At 34.7% G+C, this 25,408-nt stretch overlaps 1 protein-coding gene across 1 annotated transcript in view; it reads left to right on the top strand.

Moving 5' to 3' along the window:
* Nucleotides 1–18,416, top strand: part of trdn (triadin) — a 41,890-nt gene extending 23,474 nt beyond the window's left edge. The window contains exons 8-30 of the mRNA XM_016294596.1: nt 2,182–2,241; nt 3,988–4,083; nt 4,888–4,914; nt 5,744–5,770; nt 7,281–7,325; nt 7,446–7,490; nt 7,619–7,663; nt 8,381–8,437; nt 8,582–8,635; nt 8,754–8,801; nt 8,941–8,991; nt 9,088–9,135; nt 9,246–9,293; nt 9,465–9,512; nt 9,595–9,630; nt 9,705–9,752; nt 10,027–10,074; nt 10,711–10,749; nt 11,435–11,488; nt 12,140–12,184; nt 12,972–12,995; nt 15,973–16,017; nt 16,821–18,416. Coding sequence (XP_016150082.1) covers nt 2,182–2,241; nt 3,988–4,083; nt 4,888–4,914; nt 5,744–5,770; nt 7,281–7,325; nt 7,446–7,490; nt 7,619–7,663; nt 8,381–8,437; nt 8,582–8,635; nt 8,754–8,801; nt 8,941–8,991; nt 9,088–9,135; nt 9,246–9,293; nt 9,465–9,512; nt 9,595–9,630; nt 9,705–9,752; nt 10,027–10,074; nt 10,711–10,749; nt 11,435–11,488; nt 12,140–12,184; nt 12,972–12,995; nt 15,973–16,017; nt 16,821–16,990 — 1,208 coding nt within the window. The 3' untranslated portion in view covers nt 16,991–18,416. The remainder of the gene's footprint in view (nt 1–2,181; nt 2,242–3,987; nt 4,084–4,887; nt 4,915–5,743; nt 5,771–7,280; nt 7,326–7,445; nt 7,491–7,618; nt 7,664–8,380; nt 8,438–8,581; nt 8,636–8,753; nt 8,802–8,940; nt 8,992–9,087; nt 9,136–9,245; nt 9,294–9,464; nt 9,513–9,594; nt 9,631–9,704; nt 9,753–10,026; nt 10,075–10,710; nt 10,750–11,434; nt 11,489–12,139; nt 12,185–12,971; nt 12,996–15,972; nt 16,018–16,820) is intronic.
* Nucleotides 18,417–25,408: the final 6,992 nt, after the last annotated feature.

The following is a 25,408-nucleotide window of genomic DNA, read 5'->3' as shown; positions in this document are numbered from 1 at the left end:
TGTGTGTGTGTGTGTGTGTGTGTGGCTGTGTGGCTGTGAGGGTTGAGCAGACCCTTAGGCCTCAAACCTTGATCTCCAAAGACTTCCTTATGGCTAATTTTTCCATCTACTCCACAGCATTAGGATGATGTTGGTATGTGTCTAGTTGCTTGGTGTTCTGCGCTGGTCTCTGCTGCACTCTCAGAAAAAAAGGTACAAAAGCTGTCACCATTTGTTTTGTTTTTTTGTACCATTTAGGTACACTTTAGGTATTAATTTGTACCTTTTGGGTACAAAGGTGTACCTTTTGTAAAGGTACCGCCACAGTGACAGATTTTGTACCAGCTTTTTTTCAGAGAGTGTGTAACACTCAAGAGAGAGAAAAAAATTGTGCAGCTGAACTCACAAATAACGTACTCCCACTTGTTTAGTTAAAGATCACAGGGGTCTGACCTCATTAATTAAATGTTTGACCAACTATGAAACTGTTATGTTAAAGTGACCATTTATTGAACTTTATTTATTGAACTGAATATTTAAGATTTTTTTACTTTACTGGGATTCCCCTCAGCAAGGGAAAGGGGGGGGGGGGGGGGGGGGGGTGGATGATCTGGCTGAACACCACAATTCCATTAATAATGCAAAAAAGGTATAACCTTGGCCATGTTAAAATGAACATTAAATAAAAGCACAAAAAGCACAAGGATCTCGATAATATGATTTCCTCCTGTGAGATATATTCCTCCCTTTCCAGTTATTCTTGTTATTTGATTTATCGATATGGTGTTGAACTAGAATTTTACTGAATTCCTCCTGTGGGCAAAGGATCCTACTGGGTATCAGATTAAAATCTGGAGAGGAGATTGGGGATAAAGCCATGTGTGTATTGCAAGATGGAAATCTAATCCCGCTCTGAGACGATGTATGACACAGCAGTATCACAGATAACTGACTGCTGCTGCTTCTGTCTGGGAACAGCAGAATGAGCTGTGCTGCAAAGCTGCTTGCTTTGTCTTATCATAATAATCTTTTTTTTTATTACATTTTAGTTTATTTTATTATTATTTTTATTTCCGTTTATTATTTTATTTTATTAACAAAATGTGTAGAAGTGTACAGTGTGTGTGCGTGCATTTACAGTGTGTGCTTGCTTTTTACAGTGTGTGTGCGATCATATCTATATATATGTGTGTGTGTGTGTGTGCGCGTTTTTGTGACAAATGAGGACATGAATTTGTATAATGACAAAGGTATGACATATGTATTACAAGGAGAAGGTGACTTTTCAGGACATTACCCCATGTCCCCACTTTTCAAAACGCTTATAAATCACACAGAATAGAGTGTATTGAAAATCTGAAATAGCACAAAGTTTCCTGTAAGGGGTAGGTTTAGGGGTAGGGTTGGTGTAGGGCGATAGAAAACACGGATGTCCCCACTTTTCACAAAAAACGAACCTGAGTGTGTGTGTGTGTGTGTGTGTTTATTTTATTAAAGTGTATTAAAAGTGTATAAAAAATGTATAATTCAGTATAATTCAGTAAATAAATGCCAGCAATACAGTCTGATTGTAAAATGTCCATAATGCAGTGTGTGTGCTTGCTTTGGCTCCATCATCAAGGAATATTCTGGAGTCTTTTTCCACCTGTTTCATGTCCAAAAATATCACAGGGTTTTGTCCTGCTGATCTGTTTTATTGACAAGGTTAACTCAAATAGATTTGACTTGTTTTTGACTTTACTACTTTATACTTTAGTTCTTAAAATGTTGTGCTCCGCAGAAAATTACCGCAATAACATCACCCCATTCCATTTACTGCAGAGAGCAGGCCAGAAAAATGAGAATCTCGGCCCTGCCTGCAGGCAAACAGCAGATACTCTGTCATTCCTCTATCAAGAACATCATTAGATATGTTGCACACAATAGAATAAATCCCTGCTGAGAGAAAGAAGCCTGTTGTTAGGGGAGAGAGAGCAAAAATGTGGGACTTGAAGAGATCCATTTTGACCCATGGGGTTGAACAGTCTGCACAGAAAGCACAAACAAAGTACAAAAAAGATCTGAACATCAAAGTTGGCATTGTGTGGATGTGTCTGTGTGTGTGCAAGCAAGTACATGTCTGTGTCTTTTGTCTTTCTATTTTCTTTCTGGGCCTGAAACACTCACCTTTTGTTTTGTTTGCTTTATTTCTTAAAACACCGGCAGCCGAGGAAGTGAAAGAAAAAGAAGCAGAGAAACCTGTGGCAGAGGCTGAAAAAGAAGGTCAGTACATAATTACAGTGCAGCTATTGTTTCTAAATAGAGTAACTTATTATATTTTATTTATTTATTTATTTATTTATTTTCATTTTTATTTAAAAGCTCAGTACACAATTACAGTGTAAGTGCTACTATTGTCCCCAAGTAGAGAAAATGTAATTGAATTTTATTTCAGTTTATTTTATTATTTTTATTTTATTTTATTTAAAAGGTCAGTACGCAATTACAGTGTAAGTGCTACTATTGTCCCCAACTAGAGAACATTTTATTTACTTCTTTTTATTTTATTTTATTTTATTTTAATTTAGAACCATACACAATTACAGTGTAAGTGCTGCTATTGTCTCTAAATAGAGAACCATTTTATTTTATATTTAAGTTTTTCTTTTATTAAATTTTTTGTTATATTTTTAAAAAGAGAAGAGTGTCAGTACACAATTATAGTGTGTATAGTGTTGCTTAATTTAATTTAATTTTATTATTTTATTTGAATTTGAATTGTATTAATTTCCTTCAGAAATTAGTGACAGTGACTTTAAATACACATTGAGCAGCGCTATACCAACGCAGATAGTGTCTAGTTACACTGGATTGTGATGGTGGTTTAATGCGCAAAAGCAGCACAACTGTTTAGTGAATTTATCCTGATGTCATTTCATACAGAAATCTGCACAAATTCAATATATGAAGTTTCAATGGCAAATCAAAGTCATAGTGATAATATCCTATCTTACAGCTTTCAATGCCCCTGCTGATCTTAATCAGAAAAGAGTAAATATGTTTTATTAGCTAATAAACTTCTGCACCAAAGGTCAGTGAGAAAACAGAGGAAGGAAGGAAGAATGCATGCTGTTTTAATAACACAGATCATGTACTCGGCTGCAGGGTTGACTGATATCAAAAATGGCATTAGCATTTAGGGTTAAAGGCATTTTGAATGACACCTCCCTGTAATTCCCCGCGAGCATGTAAGCAACACAATCAAAACCGGCTTTTTGAATTTCAATATAATTAATATTCAAAGATACTTCTTGGAATTCTTGCAGCTGCTAAAAACATTTCCCTGCTTCTCAGCCAGTATCCTCAGATATGTCATTATTGTTAATCTCCGTTTGTTGGCGAGGTTGTCAACCTATTTTTATTTTTATAAAATAAAAACAGGTTGACAACAATAATCCCTACAATAATCCAATCTCTTTACTGATGGGGTGGCATTTAATCAAAAATTGTCACATTAATTCTGAAAAATTTATGCTATCCAAACTTATAATGAAGGTGTCATATTTGTATCCTGTGATTTACTACCACCACTTTAAAAATTAATTTCGGTAATAACATTTTGATTTATGGACATAAAATCTGGCATTGGCCTCTGATGTCATAAGCACATTATGGGTTTTAATGATAATGACATCAATATATTAAGCTGTAGAAGACATTTATCTCCGTGTTTGGCTGCCAATGTGATCTTTATCATCCTGTGTTGATTTATACAAGGCTAATCTAATACACCTCTCATTAGTCTGTGTCTTTTTTGAACACTTTCATCATTTTTTGTTCGTGTACATCATAATAGACTTTTTGCAATTGATTTGATTGTGGTGTTGACAAGTAAGTCTGAGTGTGCCAGCAAAAAACACACAACGTCAGAGCCGATGTTTCATATGAGATGGCTAAAATAGGCAAGAAATGAAATTAATCACTGTAGTCTATAACGACACTCACTATTTTGCATTTGTTTGTGTCCAGACAAACAAAAAGAGCCCTCTACCTGTCCTTGTATGCATTCAGTAATACATAAAGAGCCTCAAAAAGCCCAAGACACTAAACCAAAGGAAGAAAAAGGTATTTGGTATTGACTTGCAAGGTCAATATCATGCATGTTGTTTTAAAATATAATAAAAGTGCCTGGGCATATTTTCAGTTTTCTGCATAATAGAGCCATTCACACTGGCCATGTCTCATGGATAAATTATAGATCTAGAGAGACATGCCGGTATCTTTGTGGTATCTATTCTAACAAATATTATGAGCCTTTCATGAAAAAAAAACAGCTGACCGAGAGGTATTTTGTATTTTGCACATGCAATAAAGTGCATGCTAAAAATATAATCATGAATTGGTGAATGATGTGTACCTAAAAACAGATTTGCATCAGTGGTATAGAAGTGAATGAAAAGGTGGATGTACTATACATTTATGAAGACAACATATGCACGCGCACACACACATAAACACAAAGGACTATAAATTGTGCATACAGAATTATGAACCATATGGGTAATTTCTGTATCAGCAGATACAGAAATTCATAGATATTTGCTCTCTTACTGACACTTACTCCTTACTCTAATCTCATATCATTCTGCTTTCTACTAAATACTATTCATTTTACAATTTAACTTGGTTGTGCTTACAGAACAGAATATCAAAAACAAGCTGTGCTTCGAGATTAATTTTTGTTTCTCTCCCTAACCATGTCTGAAATTGCTAGACAAAAGCAATGTTTGGTGGTTTGTATTGCTGAATAGAGATTTCTAATGTTATGCAGACAAATATGTCCACTCACAGTCGCCATCTAGTGGAATTAAGAATTAAAGGGCTACATTTATTGTCACTCATTGTCCTTTTTCTCCTTTTTCCTTCCAGCTGAACCTGATAAAGTAAAGAAAAGAGGTGTGTTTATTCAATAAAATACGTTTATTGTAGCTAATAATTATTTATTTTCATTTTTATTTTATTTATTTATTTACAGTTACAAGAAGTTAATAATAGATACTTTAAAAAAAACTTTAAGTATGTTTTCTTTGAGTATCATGGATTATGCTTGGGCATGCAAATATAGTGTATATAGTCTATAAACAATCAATTTAAATAGTTTAAGTAAAATAGCTTTTTCAGTAATGACCTACATATTTAGTCATTATTTAATCATAGGCATGAGACCACAGATTTTTATACAACAGTTCTATAAACATAAGTCAATAACAAGTAACTTGTAATTTATAGCCTGTTATTTTGTCTATTTGTGTTTATCTATAGCTTTGGAAGCTTAATTTTAAATGAAAGAAAAGTATATGATCTCATCTATGACCTATAATAAAACAGTAATCTGTTTTAGAGGACATCACTGAGGATCTTTTATCAGTAAAACAGCTGCATTTTTTTCTTACTTCCAATAGCTTTGACATACACAATAGTGCCCCCTGGTGCATATCTGTATATCTTTTTTTATTTTTATTTTTTTTAAACAAAACCCTGACTCTTAGGAATACTTTAGGACATTAGGTATTTCTGCTTTAATGTGCCAATTTGTAGAGCAGTATAATATATTGCAACATCAGTTGTGTATAGATCTAGAAAATACTTTTGTCATCAGTGTACAGTAGGCTTTCAGTGATTTCGTCATCATGAAGTGACCTGTTGCTGCAGACAGTTTTCAACTCTCTCTAAACAAAGCAGTTTTGTCTGATTCAAGTCGTTGTTCATGTTTTTCATTTCACAGATAAAAGAGTCACCCTTGAGCACAAGAGTATGTGATGCATTGTTTTGTTTGATTAAAGCTGGTTTAGCTCAAGGCAACTGCCAATATCTACAGCAAACTGCTTGCTTTAGCAGTACAGCTCAGCAAGCCTGTGCAAAACTAGAAGCAGTAGACTAATCTATTGATAAAGTGTATATATATATATATATATACAGTGGTGTGAAAAAGTGTTGTCCCCCTTCCTGTTTTTTAAATTTTTTGCATATTTGTCACACTTAAAAGATTCAGATCATCAAACAATTTTTTATATTACACAAAAAGAATGCAAGTAAATACAAAATGCAGTTTTTAAATGATTATTTATTTTATTAAGGGAAAAAAGCTGTCCAAACCTGCCTGGCCCTACGTGAAAAAGTAATTGCCCCCTGAATCTAATAACTGATTGTGCCACGCTTTGCAGCAACAACTGCAATCAAGTGTTTGCGATAACTGGCAATGAGTCTTTCATATCGTTGTGGAGGAATTTTGGCCCACTCTTCTTTGCAGAATTGTTTTAATTCAGCCACATTGGAGGGTTTTCGAGCATGAATGGACTGTTTAAGCATCTCAATTGGAGTTAAGTCCGGACTTTGACTTGGCCTCTCCAAATCCTTAATTTCGTTTTTCTTGAGCCATTCAGAGGTGGACTTGCTGGTGTGTTTGGGATCATTGTCCTGCTACATAACTCAAGTCACAAACTAATGGCTGGACATTCTCCTTCAGGATTTTCTGATAGATTTCATAACCCTTTCCAGACTGATACATGTCAACTGTTTTGATTCTCATCTGTTCTGTTCTGTTGGATTTCTTTAGATCGTGACATGATGTGTTGCTCTTTCAGCATGCTTCACTTTGTCAGACAGGTTCTATTTAAGTGATTTCTTGATTCAACAGGTCTGGCAGTAATCAGGCCTGGGTGTGGCTAGTGTAATTTAACTCAGCTTTCTAAAATAATGTGGTTAATCACAGTTCTTTCATGATGTAACATGATTTTTCATTAATTTTTCACGTAGTGCCACGTAGGTTTGGACAGCTTTTTTCCCTTAATAAATGAAATCATCATTTAAAAACTGCATTTTGTATTTACTTGCATTATCTTTGTGTAATATTAAAATGTGTTTGATGATCTGAAACATTAAAGTGTGACAAACATGCAAAAAAATAAGAAATCAGGAAGGGGGCCAACACTTTTTCACACCACTGTATACCGTATATATATGTATATAAGAGCATTGTGAGCCAACAGCATTATGGGACATTTCATGCCAATTTTTCACTTTAGGAAATTAATTTATTCCTAAATTCAAATTCAATGTGTTTATTTCCACAGTTAATAAAAATGAAAAATATACATTTCCAATTAAACGTCCTTTATGGTGCATTTGACACAATGTTCTCACTATGCCAGCAAACACTAAAGTTTGACAATTAATTTTCAGCTGAGCAAATCTGAAGATAATCATACATGTTTTGATCTGAAAGCTAATTTTATATGGTTTAATATGTTTCCATTCTCCAGAAGCAGAGACTAAGAGAAGGGAACCCCTGCTTAAACAGAGAAAAGGTGCAGAGTTATTGTTTTTTTTCTCAGATCAGAATATTAAATATAGATAGGCATTTGTTTGTGGAAGAATATTGTCCTGAAGTCCTTTTTATCGCCTCCTCACTAACATTTGCTCATCAGAAAAAGAGGCTCCAATAAGAACAAGACTAGAGAAAGCAAAGAAAGGTAAAAAAGAACAAGCACAATGTGTGCCTGCCTTTATATATCATCATACCCATACTTGTTTCAAATGATTTTTATAATCATTATAATCGATGAATATTGCAGAATCAAATTTGCTCTCTGCTTCACAGCTCCAAAACCAAAGGCAGCGGCTGTCAACATACCCAAAACGAGAAGTAAATCCACATGATCTGATCATACTTTACTTCTTTAAAGGGATAGTTCATCCATAAATAAAAGTTCTGCCATCATATTCACCCTCATGTCGCTACAAACTCATGTGACTTTCTTTCTTCGAGGAAGATACTTTGCTGAATGTTCACACCCTCTTTTCCACATAATGTACATGAATGGCAATGAGAGACTATCAAGCTCTAAAAATGACAACAACAAAAAAAGCACCATAAAAGTGGTCCATATAAATTGTGAGCGATATTCCAAATCCAAAGATCCAAGTCCAAATCCAAGATTCCAAATCTGCAAAATTAAATATGCACATATTCAAATCACACAAATTCAACCTACCGTGGAGAGGAAGATTTTGAGTGCCAAACAGCTTATGTGTTAATTATTTTGATTTATATAATTAATTATATGATTTCAGATACTGGGCACAAATCATATGCTGTTATAATGCTTTCACGTCATTTCTGGAGCCTGAAAGGCCCTGGATACAATTTATTTTCATTATAGGCCTATATGAAAAAGAACAGCATGAACATCCTGCTTAACATCTTCTTTTGTGTTCTACAGAAGAAAGAAATCATACAGGATTTGATCAATGAGTGAATGATGACAGATTTAAAATTTTTGGCTCAACCGTTGATGGCAAATTTGAAATTCCATTTGATCTAACTATATGACAGCGGTGCTTTCCCTTCTCCTAATAACAGGATCTCGAGCCTCAGAGGACATGGAAGTGTCAGCTGCTCCAGCTCCGATACAGGATCGTGAGTGCAACTCATAGCCTTGTGACTTTTTAATATTACATTCCGTTACATTCACATAATGCAAAAAGACAGCAGCAATAGCACGCAATCTACAGTCAGTCTGTTGTAACTCTGAATCTTTCTTTTCACAACCTGGTGAAACAGTTCCTATGTGCCGACCAACACCTGTGTACTGCCCAGCGCCACCTGGTTGGTATGGTGAGTAATACAGTCACCTACAATTACAGTAACTCAATGTGCTTTACATAAAACGCTTTTAAACATACTTCAAATGTTCTTTAATGCCCTGAAATGTACTTCATCTTTTATATTACAGTGCATCATATAGTTACAAGTAGCCCATTACCACCATCGGCTATTCCAGGTATTCAAAACTATTTTAATGCACTTATACAGATGATTGACATCTGTTATTATTACTAATTAAATCATGTGGCTATCAATGCCAAAAATATTAAGAATTAATACATCACAAGAGTTTTTAACACCACTGTGTTTTTCAGAATCAGAAGTTCCGATTTTAACAACTCATCAAGCTCCAACTTTACTGAAAGGTGTTTACCGCAAAATATATTTGAGATTTAATTCGACATGATAATAATTTACTATTTTTTTAAAAGAAATCTGATGTAATGTTTCCTTTGCTTAAGAACCAGACGCTGCTAAGGCAAAGCCAAAACAAGCCACTAAAAAGAAAGGTATAGTAGTAATTAGTCTCGAGTTCGTGCCAGTAGTAAGAATGTATTATATTTTTCAATTTATGTTAACAGACCTGAAGCAAGTAATAACCTTTGACCTTCAATTTCAGAACCAGCTGCGCCAAAAGAAAAAGCCAAAGCAGCTCCTACGAAGAAGGGTGAGATCCGATTTAAAATGAAAAGGCAGTATGTGAGTTTATAATACCACTAATCATGTTGGAGAAGATGCTTTACTCAGTGTTTGTCATTATTATAACAACATTGTTATATATTTTGTATGTGTGGATTTGAATTTGTGCATTTATATTTCATTTTTTTGTGTGTTCAAGAGCCCACAGTTACTAAAGCCAAAGTAAAACCTGCAGTGGCAAAGAAAGGTAAGGATAATAGAAAAATGATGGCTAAATTAAAATTTTAGATTTATTTTCTTCCTAAATAAATCATTTTTTTATGATTTAGGGCTGATCGCTGTGAAAGAGAGGTCTAAAAGGACAGGTAATTATGGTTCAGGAAGACTTTGCAGTAGTTATATATTAATGAGCAGTAGCTTATTATTTCCTCTTTTACAGAGCGAGTGATCACTAAAGAAAAGGCAAAACCTACCTCTACTAAGAAAGGTACATTTTATTGTGGCATATTATTTATAATATATTATATACACATAATGTAATATTATATTTCATGCATTTATCCATTTATTTATTTATTGCATCATAAATTCTCCTGTGTTTACCTGTGAAGTAATACTGATACGGATGCTCCCTTAAAAATTATCAGAGAATAAATATAATTGTCAAGAACTGATGAGATACTTGTTTTTCATTTCCTTTTATTTTGATTCCTTTAAGACAAGTACCGCACCATGAATCTTGAACATCTTTTTCTCACTAGAGCCAGCAGTAACAAAGAAGGCAAAAGTAACAACAACCTCACATAAAGGTAACCTACTGCACAGCTTATACATACAGTACACATATATTTATAGCTTAAATGTATAGCTTTTCATACTCAAAAGCTTAAAGTTCTGAAAGAAGGAAGAAGTCTTAATCCTTGTATTATTCTCTTGTATTAGTTCCTTTAATACTCACAGAAAGAGGTTCAATTGTATCCTAAACTGGGTGTTTAGAAATTGGTAACAGCTATAAATATTTCACACTGGATGATATTTGTCTCGCTTCGTAAGCCACCCCCTGGCAATGTCATAAAATATTCCGCCATGCTGTTTATTTTTTAAAGTGTTGGTCAGAGTTTTGCTGAGAGTAAATATAGTGGTTTCTGCTATACATGTTATACCTTTAGTTGAATTGCACATTGCTCCTTTACTGTACTTTTGGATTGATTGCTTACAAAAGCTTCTAGATTTGTGTGAATTGAAAATGATTTGTTGTTGTATGGTATTCTCCATATGCCATTTTGTTTATTTGCATCTAAACATCAAATGAAATCCAGTCTTATGAAACACTGTTTCTTAAAGAATGTATGGGTATTGATAAATATTACTTGTCATTTATTTGATTAGTTCATAGTTCATCAAATAACTCTATACTCTTTTTGGGGGGGTCACTTCATTGGAAGAAGAGAAAGCTGTAAAGGAAGTGAAGCCCAAAGCAGAGGGTAGGTCATTTTATTGTAAAGTACTGTTTGCAATTAAAGTTGTACTATTGCTCAAATGTAAGGGTTAGGGGTTTGAACAACCCCCTACTGGATATTAAACTCATCTGAACTTATCTGACAACATTAAAAAAAAAATATATATATATATATATATATATTTATATACTGTATGTATATTTAAAAATCTAAAATATAAATATACTATATATAAATATATAGTTTTAATTTTTGAATCTCCTGTTTTTATAAAGAGGTTTCAGTGGGTAAATTTAAAATGAGTAAAATTAGTAATAATAAGCATGAATGTGTTGAAGACCAACTGGATTTTTCAATCAGTAATCCTCCAAACAACTACATTTGAATAATGATTTTGTCCATCTTGAGTGATAGGTCATTGCATTTTCGATTGCTAATAGACTATAATTATTGCATGCAATACTTCTTGACTTCTTGACAGAAAACCAGTATACAGTATTTACGTGCTTTTAACTTCTTTAGTTCATTGAAATCTTCAAAAGGCTAACACATCAAATGCTGCAAGAGCTAGCAATTCCTGTTTAGTGTAATCGACAAGCGTGACTAAAAGTAGGCTAAATATAGTGCTCTTTAAAATGTATACTGTATGCTGTGTTATAATGTATACTGTAGCATCAATCTAATATGTTTGATTATGTTTGATCATTAGTCAAGAAAAAGGCAGCATCAACACCAAAAGCCAAACAAGCTATTAAAGTTGTGGGTAAGTTTTAATGATTATTTTAACAGTGCATTGTAAAAAGCCTGATAGACATCTCTGTATCTTTAAATACCCCCCCCCCCCCCCCCCCCAAAAAAAAGAGAGAAAATATCTTTGATTTCCATTGCTAACAAGCCTAAAACTGGATCTAAAGTTTCCGAATTGTATTCTTGACAACTCACAGCACGAAATAGACAAGCGTGGCAAAATATTGAGGAATTGTTTTTATATCAATTTTCCAATGGATGCTTTGTGTTGTGAACACTGGTACATGTTTTCTTTGTTTTTGTAAAAATACAAACAACTTACTGCATGGATGATTATAAGGTGGATCAAGCAAAAAAAATTAATATTAAAATCTCGCTAGACTTCAGTCGGCACAGGAAAATTGGATCTGTCAAGTTATATAACTTAAGATGAAGTCGTGTCAGAATTTCTCTATTTGTATGACAGGAAGTGCACCTTTCATGTTCTGCTCCATGATTATATAATCACATAACTGAGCATGTGTTCCTGGCACCTAAAGAATAGAAATAACTCTGATTTTAAACTTGATTAAAAGACTTAGCATGGATACTTGACGTGCAATTATGAAGGTGTCAAATTCACAGACTGAAAGAAAATATGACAAGCACTATTTTCCTTCACCTCCAGGAAAACCTGCTCCAGATGAGAAGAAAATGGCAGAAGAAACCAAAGGTATGAAGCAGTCAATACCTCTGTTTTAAAAACTAGTGTGCTGACTATTTAGACATCATTTTAAAGGGGTAAGTCATCCAAAAATGAAAATTCTATCATTATTTATTTACCCTCGTGTCATCTGAGTTGAACTTTTTTTTTTGTATTTTCAATGATTATATGATAATCATTGATTATTTTATTTTATTTTCTAATTATATATTATATTATATTGTTTTCCTGTATTCCACAACATTAGGGTGAGTAAATATTTACTGAAAATCAATGTTTATTTTACAAAAAAAATAATAATAACTAGGCATACATTTAAGATTTATGTACTTAAATGGACATAAATGTGTAGGATTACACAGTTAACTAATATATAAACTAATCAACTTAGTCTATGTAGTGCAGTGAAGTAGAGAAAGCAACCCCCGAATGAAGCTTAGTGGAAAAGTGGTTTATACTGTAAATATATTTCAGTTAATACAGAGAAGTGTTGAAAAAAAATCTAATATTTATTTTGTATCTTTTTACTGAGTATCTAAGTACTGTATCTAAGTACTGCATTGTTCGCTTAGCAATGTGTTAACTGCAAACTCTTTTGCAATCAGTTGGTTAGTCACTTCCATGTGGAGCGCTATTTGTGTGCCCTCAGTCACTTCTGAGGTCAATTTTCAGTTAGAATGCTGCCTAATAGACAGCAAGACATCTCTCTAGGTTTTGGAACAGAGCCCCTGTTTTGCCATCACTTTCAGGTTGATCTTTGCTTACCACAATTCTGTTCTCAAATTTCTTCCTTCAGAGAAAGCAGCCGAGGCACCAGCAAGTAAGTTCAGATGTTTTCTGACACCCATGAGGTGTGGACAAGTATGGTGTGAAGCTGCTTTTTGAGTTTAAATGTAGCCTGTTTGCTTCATATACAGTAATGCTGTACCTAATCATTCAGAAGTCATAAGCAATAATCAAATGCATGCATTTATGTAAGCAGTTTGAAACATCTGCAGACTATAGAAATGCATTGCTAAGCATTCATAGTGATCATGCGTACCTGCATATTGTAGAACTTGGGAGAACTTCAAAAACTTCCAGGCGACTCTGAGGTACAATTCCCTATTCACCGGATGTATTAACTTCACCGTTCAATCAATCAATCAAATGAACCACATTGTTACTATTCAAGGTTCCCACTCAAACCAGAGAGATTAAACTATTTTAAAACAGCATTAGGGAAATTGCAAATTAAATGCAGCTATTAATACACTAATGCTGCTGGCTGGTTGGCCCTGTGTGAACTACTAATGTCATTCTTCTACTGTAATGCCTGCCTACTTTTATTAACAACACAAATCGCTTCACTTGCTTGTTAGAGACTGAAAGTCAAATTGCCTAATCGTTGTGCCACTTTAGTGCGTGTTTTCAGTGAAAACCCTGGGTCTTATTCGCAAACCACTTGCAGTCTAATTTAATGAGGCACTATTCAGTGTACTTATGTTTGTCTTATTTTCCAGTAGAAATAAGTAAATATCCTTAAAGGGGTCATATGATGCTGCTAAAAAGAACATTATTTTGTGTATTTGGTGTAATGAAATGTGTTTATGCGGTTTAAGGTTAAAAAAACACATTATTTTCCACTACTGTACATTATTGTTTCTCCTCTATGCCCCGCCTTTCTGAAACGCGTTGATTTTTTACAAAGCTCATCGGTCTGAAAAAGCGAGGTGTGCTCTGATTGGCCAGCTATCCAGTGCATTGTGATTGGCCGAATTCCTCAAGCGTGTGATGGAAATGTTACGTCTCTTACCATATTGTGATGCCTGCGGCAACCACATGTGACGACCCCGGGCTGGACTCCGCTTCGTCCACAGTGAAAGCTGATCCGACGATCGACAAGTATTTCCTCAGCGACCAGCACGGATCAGCTCCAGGCATGACAAAGCGATATCGTCCTCTTTTGGAAGGCCAAACAAAGTAGTTTCGCTTTCACAACGAATCACACAGCGCATTCACAGTGAGAATAAAAGTTACGCCTTCTTTCTCTGCGTGAACATTTGGGCGGCGTTATACAAATCTTCCCACATAGTGATGTAGACATGTGGGGGCGTGTTAGAACGAGCCGTTTTAGGTAGGCGTGGCTGACTCTTAACTTTTATAAAGAATATCTCTTTGGATTTGAGACTTTAGTCTTTACAACTTTACAGATCTTCTTTATGCACCAAGAGCTTTTCACACTCCAAAGAGAAAGGAAAAATTGAAATCGCATCATATGACCCCTTTAAAACAAGATCAATTTACTTAAGAAGTAACATTATGCAAGAGCTCACTAAATTTTGCTTAACATTGTTTTAACCCTATAAAGCCTACTGTATCATATTTGATACACAAAATTCAAAGGCCTCTAAATTATTAACATGATCAAAACTTAGCTGAAAAACCTGTTGTTCACAATCTACTACATTCCCTCTATCATCTGATTGCTAGTTTGCACTTTTTTAGCAAGTAAAAGACCTTTCGGTAAAACGTTCACATGGCTTTTTGCTGTGAAATCTTTAATGATTTTTAGGAAGTAAACATAAGTCACTTTTATATAGTTACTATTTCAAGGTGAATAATCACTTGATTAAAGCAGCTTAGGTTTACTTGATTTTCCACACATCATTTTTTTTTAGAAAATCATTCTAAAATATCAGTATCTATTATGATACATCAAGAATGTTTATTTGTTTATCTCTCAGTCATCATTGTATTGCATTGCATTATGTGTAAAAAAACCAAACAAACCAAAAAAACAACAACAATAAAATAAAAAATAACACACAAAAAACTACAACGCTTTATTCATAAACTAAGCATTTAAATATGATCTTAGACCATTTTGGGGAGATATATTGACAGATCTCATACAAATTAGAATTGCATCTTACTTTTTGGCTGTATAAATATCAGCAACTGTACCAAATTGCAAATTTTTCCTCAGTTTGTGCCTCTGAATAAAATGGAAGTACTTTTTCCCTCTTCATGTGTATGTATATGAGCTCCATATTCTCCTATATTGTGGTAGATGAGCCATAAAAGCCTAATGTATCAAATATGATACTCAACTCAACTAAAAAGGGTTAAAGAAGTACAGATATTTTTATTGGAAAACAGCAAAAAAAATGGATGATTATGAAAACAGATTAAGTTAATCTGGCCAACAATCAGACATGTTGTCTTCGGGCACAGTTCACTCTGAATTTCCTTCTTAGTTTTTATGTCTATTTTCTGATTCCTTCTGCATGTAATGCATCATGTACAAACAACTTACTGCAAATTGCTTTGATCAGGACTGTCCCCTCAGTTCACCTGCGAATGCAACTTTTGTGTTATTTTAGTGCCACTTATTCTTCAGATGACAATTTCTTATGCTATAGTTGACCAGTACAATATAATATATTAAAATGTGTTTCTCCTTGTAAGTTTAAAGATATGAAATCCCACCAAGGTCTCAAGTGACTTTATTATCAAGTCTGGTTTTCATCCATTTAAAGTAACTTTTGAAGGTCGCCATTACTTTAAAATTCAAGTCTTCGTCTCTGCCTCAGTGGGTATTTGCCGATATCGTGGTCTGCTGCATGTAAAAATTTAAGAACTGAGCTTTGTCATGTCACCTCATAACAACCCTGATAACTAAATGTCACATTAACAGATATTCTTTACTAAACTGAAAGTCCTTGCCCTGTCATTTAAAGATTTGCTTCTGCGACACTTTATATCATATATTGAAATGAGTCAATTTTTTTAATTTCTCTCTCTATTTCAATTAGAAGACCTGAAAGCAGAGGAAAATGTCACAGAAGGCAAAAAGCCAGGTAGAGTTAATCTAATTCTACTGAACTTGTCAACACTAAACATTGCATTATAGCAGTTTTGTTACAGAAATCCTCTGTAAAGGAATTGTAGACACTGTACATCATTATGTTACAGTGCAATATGCAATTTTGCATAACATGTAACCCGTTGCCAGACAAACCTAAAGTACAATATTAGACGCAATATTGCTATTTTCTGTTTGTTTGTTTGTTTGTTTGAACTTGAATTTTGTGATCTATTTACTGGCATATTTTAATACAATAATACATACTTTCTTTCTATTTCTATAATATTGAATAGTTTTTAATTATAAAAATACAGGACCAAATTAGACTGAACACATTTTTAATATTGCAATAAATCAATACATGTATTTTTAGAACTGCTTATTTGTTTGTTTTTTGGCTACAGAAATCTTCAGCATGTACCCTGTTGCTGTAAAAAACCCAAGCACAACTTTATATAAATAGAGACACAATAGCTTTCAGTTATTATTATTATTTTATATTATTTTATTTTTGAACCTGGAGTTTGTGTATTTATTTATTATGCATGTATGTGTAAATATGAAAATATTTGTATATAATAATTGTTTTTATTATAATAAATATTATACAAAACAAATCTCTTTTTTGAAATTACAGTTTTTTATTTTATTTTACAAAACTAAAGTCTTTTTTGATATTACAATAAATATATAAATGTGTTTTTACAAGTATACATTTGATCAGGATTAATTTTTTTATTTATTTTATTTTATACGACCTCAGAACTGAGTAGTCATGCATTCTTTGTATTACAGGCAAGATACCGTACTTCCAGTGTGTTTTAATGAGCTCAAAATCCAGCCAATATCCACTGCGGCCCATGTCCCCTGCTATGAATCCAGCTATTAACCCCACCATGATGAGAGCCATGATGGAGCAGAGGGCCGCATTACTGCAGCAGAAAGCCCGTGCAGCTGGCCAGTAACTGGACGACAGACCCCTGGCAGGTGCAAACTGCTTATGAACTGCTATAAAAACATAGTGCTGCTGGGCTCTCAAGAGCTATCTTCCTAAACCATCAGAAACTTTGGTTAGAAACAAATAATGAGTAGAGGTCCCTGGTTTCTCAATGGACGCTCTCCATTCTTTCATAAGTGATTTTTGAATCTGACCAGTTTCTCAATTTTGACAAAAAAGAGATATAAATAAATTCTAATGTACATTTTGAAATATATTTAATGCATAAACACCTGCCAAAGAAATGTTGTGTTACTGGGCAGATTTACTTTTTTATTTCTTTGAGATCTTAAATCATCTGTTTACATTTTTTGCAGGGAAGATTCTGATGTTGTTTTTTTTCTTATTGTACATAAGACTACTCAGCGGTGAAGCAAATTTAAAACTGGTTAAATAATTTAAGTGTTGATCTAAATATTCAGATATTTATTTTTCTATGTCAGCGTATATGATCCCGTTACGGAAAGAAATCTAACAGCACACACTCACTAAGGGCCTTATCATTTGGCCCAGGCCATTTCCTATGACTCACTGTTAATAAGATTATGTGTAGTGTGTCTGGGTTCTAGCAGGGTCTGCGATCTCTCTGCATTTGTATGCATGGCCATTAGAAAACAGGAGGACGCCATTTGGACGGAATCCGATTTCTATCTTAACCAATGAAAAGAGCTTACATGCTTATAGAATTGAAAGAGACATTAAGAAATGAAGGCGCACAAAAGCCTACAGCCTCTAAATAACGAAAGGCTTTCATTTTACTTGACTGAGACTTTTCTTGAGTATCTCTTTAGTTAATTGAAACCCCTTATTGAAGGTTATTAGATTTATGATAGTGAATTGAATAGTGTATGAATATGTAAAATCTAAATGTTCAAGTAGCAATTGTGCTACTTGTGTAAAGTATACAGTAAATATAGTGTTTGTCCGCCATGCCATAGTTTTCTCTCTTTTCCTAGATCAGCGGTCTTCAGCCTTTTTCAAACCAAACCCTTTGCAGATACACACATTAGCTGCATTTTAGGCCTGGCCTAAAATTTAACACAAATAGTACCATGTTAATGTATTTATCATACATTTTTGCTGGAAGAGCCATGAAGTAATTATTACACAGCCCTGTGTCTTGGGGGGCTGTACATTTTCCTTCATGTACAGAATTAAAATAACAAAAGCAGACAAATGACAATAAAATAAGTATTTAAAAATTAGATTTTTCTCACAAAATCTGTACCCAAGTGGGTTTTGAATGCAGCTTACAAAAGACAAAAAATTATTAGAATGTTCAGTGCGTCATATCATCAGCTGCTAAATTCAAATCTGCGTTAGCTGGCTGGCGCTGAGCTAGAGACAGATGCGTTTATACAGCACTGCGCATTAACCAATCACACACGATGCTGTTGAGCTTATGAATGCAATGACCAATCAGAGGCATTCAGATGAGTCATCGCTAAAAATGCCGGTGTTTTCTTCACTCACTTGCTGCCTGAATACCTCTTTCTGGCGAATTCTCTCGTCAGAAACAACAAAGTGCAAATGTGTGTACGACTCTGTAAGACAGTGGTTCTCAACCTTTTTTTCCACTATGGTCTAAGTGCAAGTCTCACGGGCTGCAAGCATATCATTTACATATTATGTCACCAATACAAACCAACCAGATTTATAATAGCCTATTATAGCCTAAATATTATGATATCTAATTGATTACATTAACTGAAATAAATAAATAAATAATTATACTCCCCATTAATAAAACACCTGATGCTGTCAGGAGCTGACCAATTTTGTGAAATTCGGCTCGAAAAGAGTAACAGCACAATGAAGTTGCCATTGTAAGTTGCAGTCTGTAAGACGCGCATGGAAGCGTGACTTGACGCGCCACATTGCAGAAAATGTGCGTTCACAAATGTAGCCTATGTTGATCCAAATATGGAAAGCACTTTCTAATTTAATAATCTGAGTTTCTCTCCAGAGATGTTTTGCCACATTTCTGCAATTAAGAATGATTGCTGCATAGTATGGGTGTTTCCTTTTGCCTGAACTAGAGCCTTGCATTTCAGCCCGGGCCCAAAGGTCCCCGACTTTTTTACGCCCCTGGGGCCGGGCTTCGGGACAATTTTCACATCATAAGACGCGGACCAGGCATCGGGCTTGTTTTAGGCTTCTCCTTATTTTTATATTTTAGACAACCATCAATTAGTGAATTAGTGATGTTTTTTGCCATGCTGGTGGAAACAACACGAGACCGTGCTGCCACGACTGTCAAGAGTTGCTCGACGGCGTGACGGCGTTAGCTGCAGCAGCATGTATGCCGTCAGCGTAGCTGAACAGTTCTGCGTTCAAATGCACGCAATAGGCTAAAGCTTGCCGCAAAATGAAAAGAGCTTACATGCTTATAGAATTGAAAGAGACATTAAGAAATGAAGGCGCACAAAAGCCTACAGCCTCTAAATAACGAAAGGCTTTCATTTTACTTGACTGAGACTTTTCTTGAGTATCTCTTTAGTTAATTGAAACCCCTTATTGAAGGTTATTAGATTTATGATAGTGAATTGAATAGTGTATGAATATGTAAAATCTAAATGTTCAAGTAGCAATTGTGCTACTTGTGTAAAGTATACAGTAAATATAGTGTTTGTCCGCCATGCCATAGTTTTCTCTCTTTTCCTAGATCAGCGGTCTTCAGCCTTTTTCAAACCAAACCCTTTGCAGATACACACATTAGCTGCATTTTAGGCCTGGCCTAAAATTTAACACAAATAGTACCATGTTAATGTATTTATCATACATTTTTGCTGGAAGAGCCATGAAGTAATTATTACACAGCCCTGTGTCTTGGGGGGCTGTACATTTTCCTTCATGTACAGAATTAAAATAACAAAAGCAGACAAATGACAATAAAATAAGTATTTAAAAATTAGATTTTTCTCACAAAATCTGTACCCAAGTGGGTTTTGAATGCAGCTTACAAAAGACAAAAAATTATTAGAATGTTCAGTGCGTCATATCATCAGCTGCTAAATTCAAATCTGCGTTAGCTGGCTGGCGCTGAGCTAGAGACAGATGCGTTTATACAGCACTGCGCATTAACCAATCACACACGATGCTGTTGAGCTTATGAATGCAATGACCAATCAGAGGCATTCAGATGAGTCATCGCTAAAAATGCCGGTGTTTTCTTCACTCACTTGCTGCCTGAATACCTCTTTCTGGCGAATTCTCTCGTCAGAAACAACAAAGTGCAAATGTGTGTACGACTCTGTAAGACAGTGGTTCTCAACCTTTTTTTCCACTATGGTCTAAGTGCAAGTCTCACGGGCTGCAAGCATATCATTTACATATTATGTCACCAATACAAACCAACCAGATTTATAATAGCCTATTATAGCCTAAATATTATGATATCTAATTGATTACATTAACTGAAATAAATAAATAAATAATTATACTCCCCATTAATAAAACACCTGATGCTGTCAGGAGCTGACCAATTTTGTGAAATTCGGCTCGAAAAGAGTAACAGCACAATGAAGTTGCCATTGTAAGTTGCAGTCTGTAAGACGCGCATGGAAGCGTGACTTGACGCGCCACATTGCAGAAAATGTGCGTTCACAAATGTAGCCTATGTTGATCCAAATATGGAAAGCACTTTCTAATTTAATAATCTGAGTTTCTCTCCAGAGATGTTTTGCCACATTTCTGCAATTAAGAATGATTGCTGCATAGTATGGGTGTTTCCTTTTGCCTGAACTAGAGCCTTGCATTTCAGCCCGGGCCCAAAGGTCCCCGACTTTTTTACGCCCCTGGGGCCGGGCTTCGGGACAATTTTCACATCATAAGACGCGGACCAGGCATCGGGCTTGTTTTAGGCTTCTCCTTATTTTTATATTTTAGACAACCATCAATTAGTGATGACATTTATTTTTTTGCCATGCTGGTGGAAACAACACGAGACCGTGCTGCCACGACTGTCAAGAGTTGCTCGACGGCGTTTAGTGTCCAGCAGCAGCAGCATGTATGGCGCGTGCCGTCAGCGCAGCTGAAGAGATCTGCGTTCAAATGCAGCAATAGCCTTAAGCTTGCCGCAAAGCACCGGCAAAAGTATTTACCATGAATGTGTCAGGGGGAAATAATAAGGAGATATTTGAATTATTTACTAATAAACTAGTGTTTTCTGAGTCGGTGTCGCAAGGATGAAGTTGCCGATCTTGACTCGCCATCTCCTCAGACGCGCCTTTAGAGAGAAGTGCATCTTTAAGGATTATGAATATAATGAAAGTTTTTGTTTTTTATTTATTTTATTTTGTTTAGTAATTTAAAGCTTTCTATAGATATATTTATCATGTCTGTGAGGCGTGTATTCGCTGAGTTTCGGTTCATTTTTGTAAGCGCTCCTGTTCAAGACCGAGACGGCAGAAAGCGCATTGTGTTTGATTTCTTTATTTTATAAAAGCACAACATTTTGTTGATATTGTGAGTGCACACAAATAAATAGTACAGGTCTGCTCATGTATGAAAATAATATATGAAAAACAAAATTATTTTACATTATAGCTTATATTTGTTTAGTAAATTTTTTAATTAATGTAAAAACTAAAATGAATTGTAAAACTGAAAGTTATTTTTTAAATTGTGTTCAGCATGGTGGGCCGCATTTGAATTTGTGACAGGCCGCGGGGTGAGAACCACTGGATTACATTATTAGTTTACTTTGACCATCATAGATCAACATAATCTATAAAGGTGAGAATCAAGATATTCCATGATATAGTTAATGCGTTTGGGCATGTTTCGAATAAAAAGGAAAAAATAAATAAAACGTAAGGGCTGTTGTGGCTGTATGTCACATGACGACCCCCAACCCCCCTCCCAACTCGTGCGCCCTCAAAAATAATGAATGCGTGACGCCCCTGTTTCTGACACTGTTCGGATGTAGTAAAACACCAATAGATGTAGCTGAAAACATCTGGTCATGTTTGCATTTTATTGGCCATAATTCTAAACTTGAAATCAAGATTAGGCATAAAATAATGTCTTCAGAATCATTTATACATGTAAAAACTGGCTGAGAATTTAATAGCTGCAACCTGCATCATGTCTTTGTGGCAGTTTTTAAGTTTATTAAAAGACTTAAAGACTTCTTCATGCTAGGAATGGTTGTTGAAAGCAAATATGCTACAAAATTCATCATATTTTGTAAAAACAACAACAACAACAACAAAAAAGTGCTAAATCAAACAGGCACTATTTTTGATCAGCACCCCAAAATTTGTAAGAAACAAGTATTGTATTTCATTCAGCAAATATGATGCAGGGCGATGTAATATAATGCTCATAAAAATTCTTTATCATCATTATTTATATACAGAGTCATTTTATTGTACATTATTTTAAATTTGCTTAATATTTTAATGTGAGTGGGACAATTAAATATTTATCTTGATTTTGTTTACCACATTTTTATTTATTTCACACACAAAAAAATAGCTTGGCATTAACAATAATTGGCAGACCCCTTCCAGTCCCACTGTTGAAGACCTCTGGCCTAGACAGTCATCAAACTGTGTGGATTTACTGTAAAATAAAACAGATGTATGTGTATAATATTTGACTTTACTTTGACCAACAGTGATTTTCAAGATGGTGATCTGAGGTCACTGTCCATTCTTGTTCCTGTAACATATTGCACTGTTCAGTGCAAATATTGCAGGTATGACAATTTGAACCATAAATACTTTGTCTTATTCAAGAACACACTGATCTTTATTTTCAGTAACTTAAGGATCAGAATGACCTATATGTCCTTGAATGTATTCACTGCAGTGGAAAAAAATTCAAAATGACAAGAACGAGAGTGAACAGCCGGCCGCATTTAGAGTGCCGCTGTGCATATGGGCTACAGATGGTTATAGAAAGACTGTATAATGTTTATACTGTAGTGACTGCAGCAGAAGGCTGTTTCTCTTTAATCAGGACATAGTGAGACAGTTAGCTGTAACTGCTTGACTTTGAACAGAGAAGTAGGCCAGAGAAATAATCTCACTTTGAAGTTACAACATGCAGCTTCCTGCACAGTGCAGAGAGGACGTCAACTGTACTGTAGATATTCCTAAAATATATATATATATGAATGAACAATAAATATCAATGACACTGTCTGAAACATGCATAAAATAGACATCATTTTTGTCTGACTTTGAGAAAAATCACTGTCAGTTTACAGCGAGAATGCAATGTTTACGAGGTGGAACCTCAACTGTTGATTCTCAGAAGGCTTTGCGCATAGATGTATACAATTCATGTTTAGGGCTTAAAACTTTATATTAAGAGGTGATAAAGGTTGTTCTTACAGTTGTTTTTTTTATGTGTTTGCTATTCGCATGACCCCTGAGAACACTGAAAATGTCAGTTTCTGATGTGCTAAATTAGCTTGTAACACTGAATTTCAATAGAGGCTGCTAAATGATCTTTCTTTCATAAGACTTGCGCTGATGGCGTGAGGTTAAAAACCTAGAACTTGTCACCCTTTTGTTAAAGCTTGTTGTATGTTTAGCTTATAAAAGAACAGATCGGTTTTTCTTTCACAAAGTAGACAACTGGGATTTTGTGGTTTGATTTAGCAGTTTAATGTCAGATTGTGCCATAATTTGTCATCACATCACAAAGACCTAATTCGCAGTTTTAAATATGCCAAACTGTCATGTTCTTATGAATGTTGAATAAGATCTGTCAGTAGGGCCAAATGAAATTTTGACTAGTGTTGTTTTTTCTTTTATTCACATCTTGTTGGATTTTATCTTGGAGTGGGCAAAATTCTGGTAATAAAGTAATCGCTTTGTGCAAACTCCTCTGTGACGATTTCCTTTTTTTTTCATGTACTTATTCATTTGGGTGAAAAAATGAATATTTTATTTGAATAAATAATATGTGCCAAATGTGTCAAAAGCCAAATGAGTGAAAGCAATTATAAATAAAAGATAGAGAAAAGGCGCTCTGTATAATTCAGTCTTTCGAGGTTTTGTTATGATTGAAACATCAGAGTGTTTTTTTCTCACAAAATGATGGTGGGTTAGTAACACTCCTTTAAGTCTTGTAGCCAGTTTAATTTGTTTGACGAAACGGAACTGATCATGAATTATATATATATATATATATTTCATTGCCTTTTGACTGTGATAATAATTTTTTTATTTCTTTTGGCTCTAGTACCTCTGTCACTGCTCTTAGTAAAAACAAACAGCAAAGGAACCATTACAAAATATTAGAAATAGTTAAGAAGCCAAAAGGTGAATCTTTCTTCTCAGTTACTTATTTCTAAACACTGTTTTTGACAAATCCCTGTATATTTTCCATATAAAACAAAAAATATGAATCAATCAGTCAGCAAACAAACAGAAAACTAAATTAGGTTAGTTTACTTGCTAAATATTAGCTCAAATGCATTTTGTTCATAGTGTATTTCGTAACCTTTGGCCTTCTAAACTTTGATACAAACATTGTGTTTTCCAAGCATGCAGTTACTGGTGGATATAACCACAGCTAGCTAATGTGATCTTGTTTCGGTCTTAAAAATGTAAAAACTACCTTACCTTGCATGACAGAAAGCCAGGAATCAAATCCACACAGAGGAAAAGGCTCAACAGGATATCCATGAGACATTTTTTTAGATATTAGCAAGTGCTAACTTGGTAGCTAGCCACCTTCAGGTGCCTAGTCACAACATGGGCTGAATTCACAATTACATACTAGCATGCATGCTACATGCATTACAGAAATAGCAGTATGCTAGTATGCTGTTCAGAATTCAGACTGCTTCTTCAGCAAATCTAGTATTCCAAATACCCTTTTTTTCACTGTAGCCAGTTTAAGCTTTTTTTTGCTTTATGTTCTTTAAAACATTAAACTATATTTTAAAGTGCATTTACAGTCAACTTCACAGTTCACACAATTGTTAATAAATATCTTGAACACTCTTCAAACCAGCAATTGTGAACCTTATCCAGTTTCTCATGAGATTACATGGCTGCTGTCTGGACACCATTGGTAGGGCCATTCATATTTTTTATTGAATCTAATCTGCTCAGGAGAAGCTGGTGAATAAATTCTGACTTTGCTGCTGTAATTCCCTCTAGTCTGCCCTCTTCAACCCCACATCTGTTGAGAGCAACATAAAACGGGTCCACTATTTTAAGATGAATTCTCCATGGCTGCCTGGCTATAAAAAAAATAAAATACATGATCTAAGCCAAGGTTCTGGATTCTGGGTCTCAGTCTGGATAAGTATGTGGCTCAAGCAGGTCACATCAGCTGATGAGTGAAGATATCTGGGTCAGCCTGATAACTACATGACCGCAATGTGCTCAGAGCAGCTCTATATAAATAATTCAGAAAA

This window comes from Sinocyclocheilus grahami, unplaced genomic scaffold, assembly GCF_001515645.1.
Source record: "Sinocyclocheilus grahami isolate Dianchi unplaced genomic scaffold, SAMN03320097.WGS_v1.1 scaffold321.1, whole genome shotgun sequence".
Taxonomy (NCBI): Eukaryota; Metazoa; Chordata; class Actinopteri; order Cypriniformes; family Cyprinidae; genus Sinocyclocheilus; species Sinocyclocheilus grahami.
This window is presented reverse-complemented; position numbering and strand designations above follow the sequence as displayed.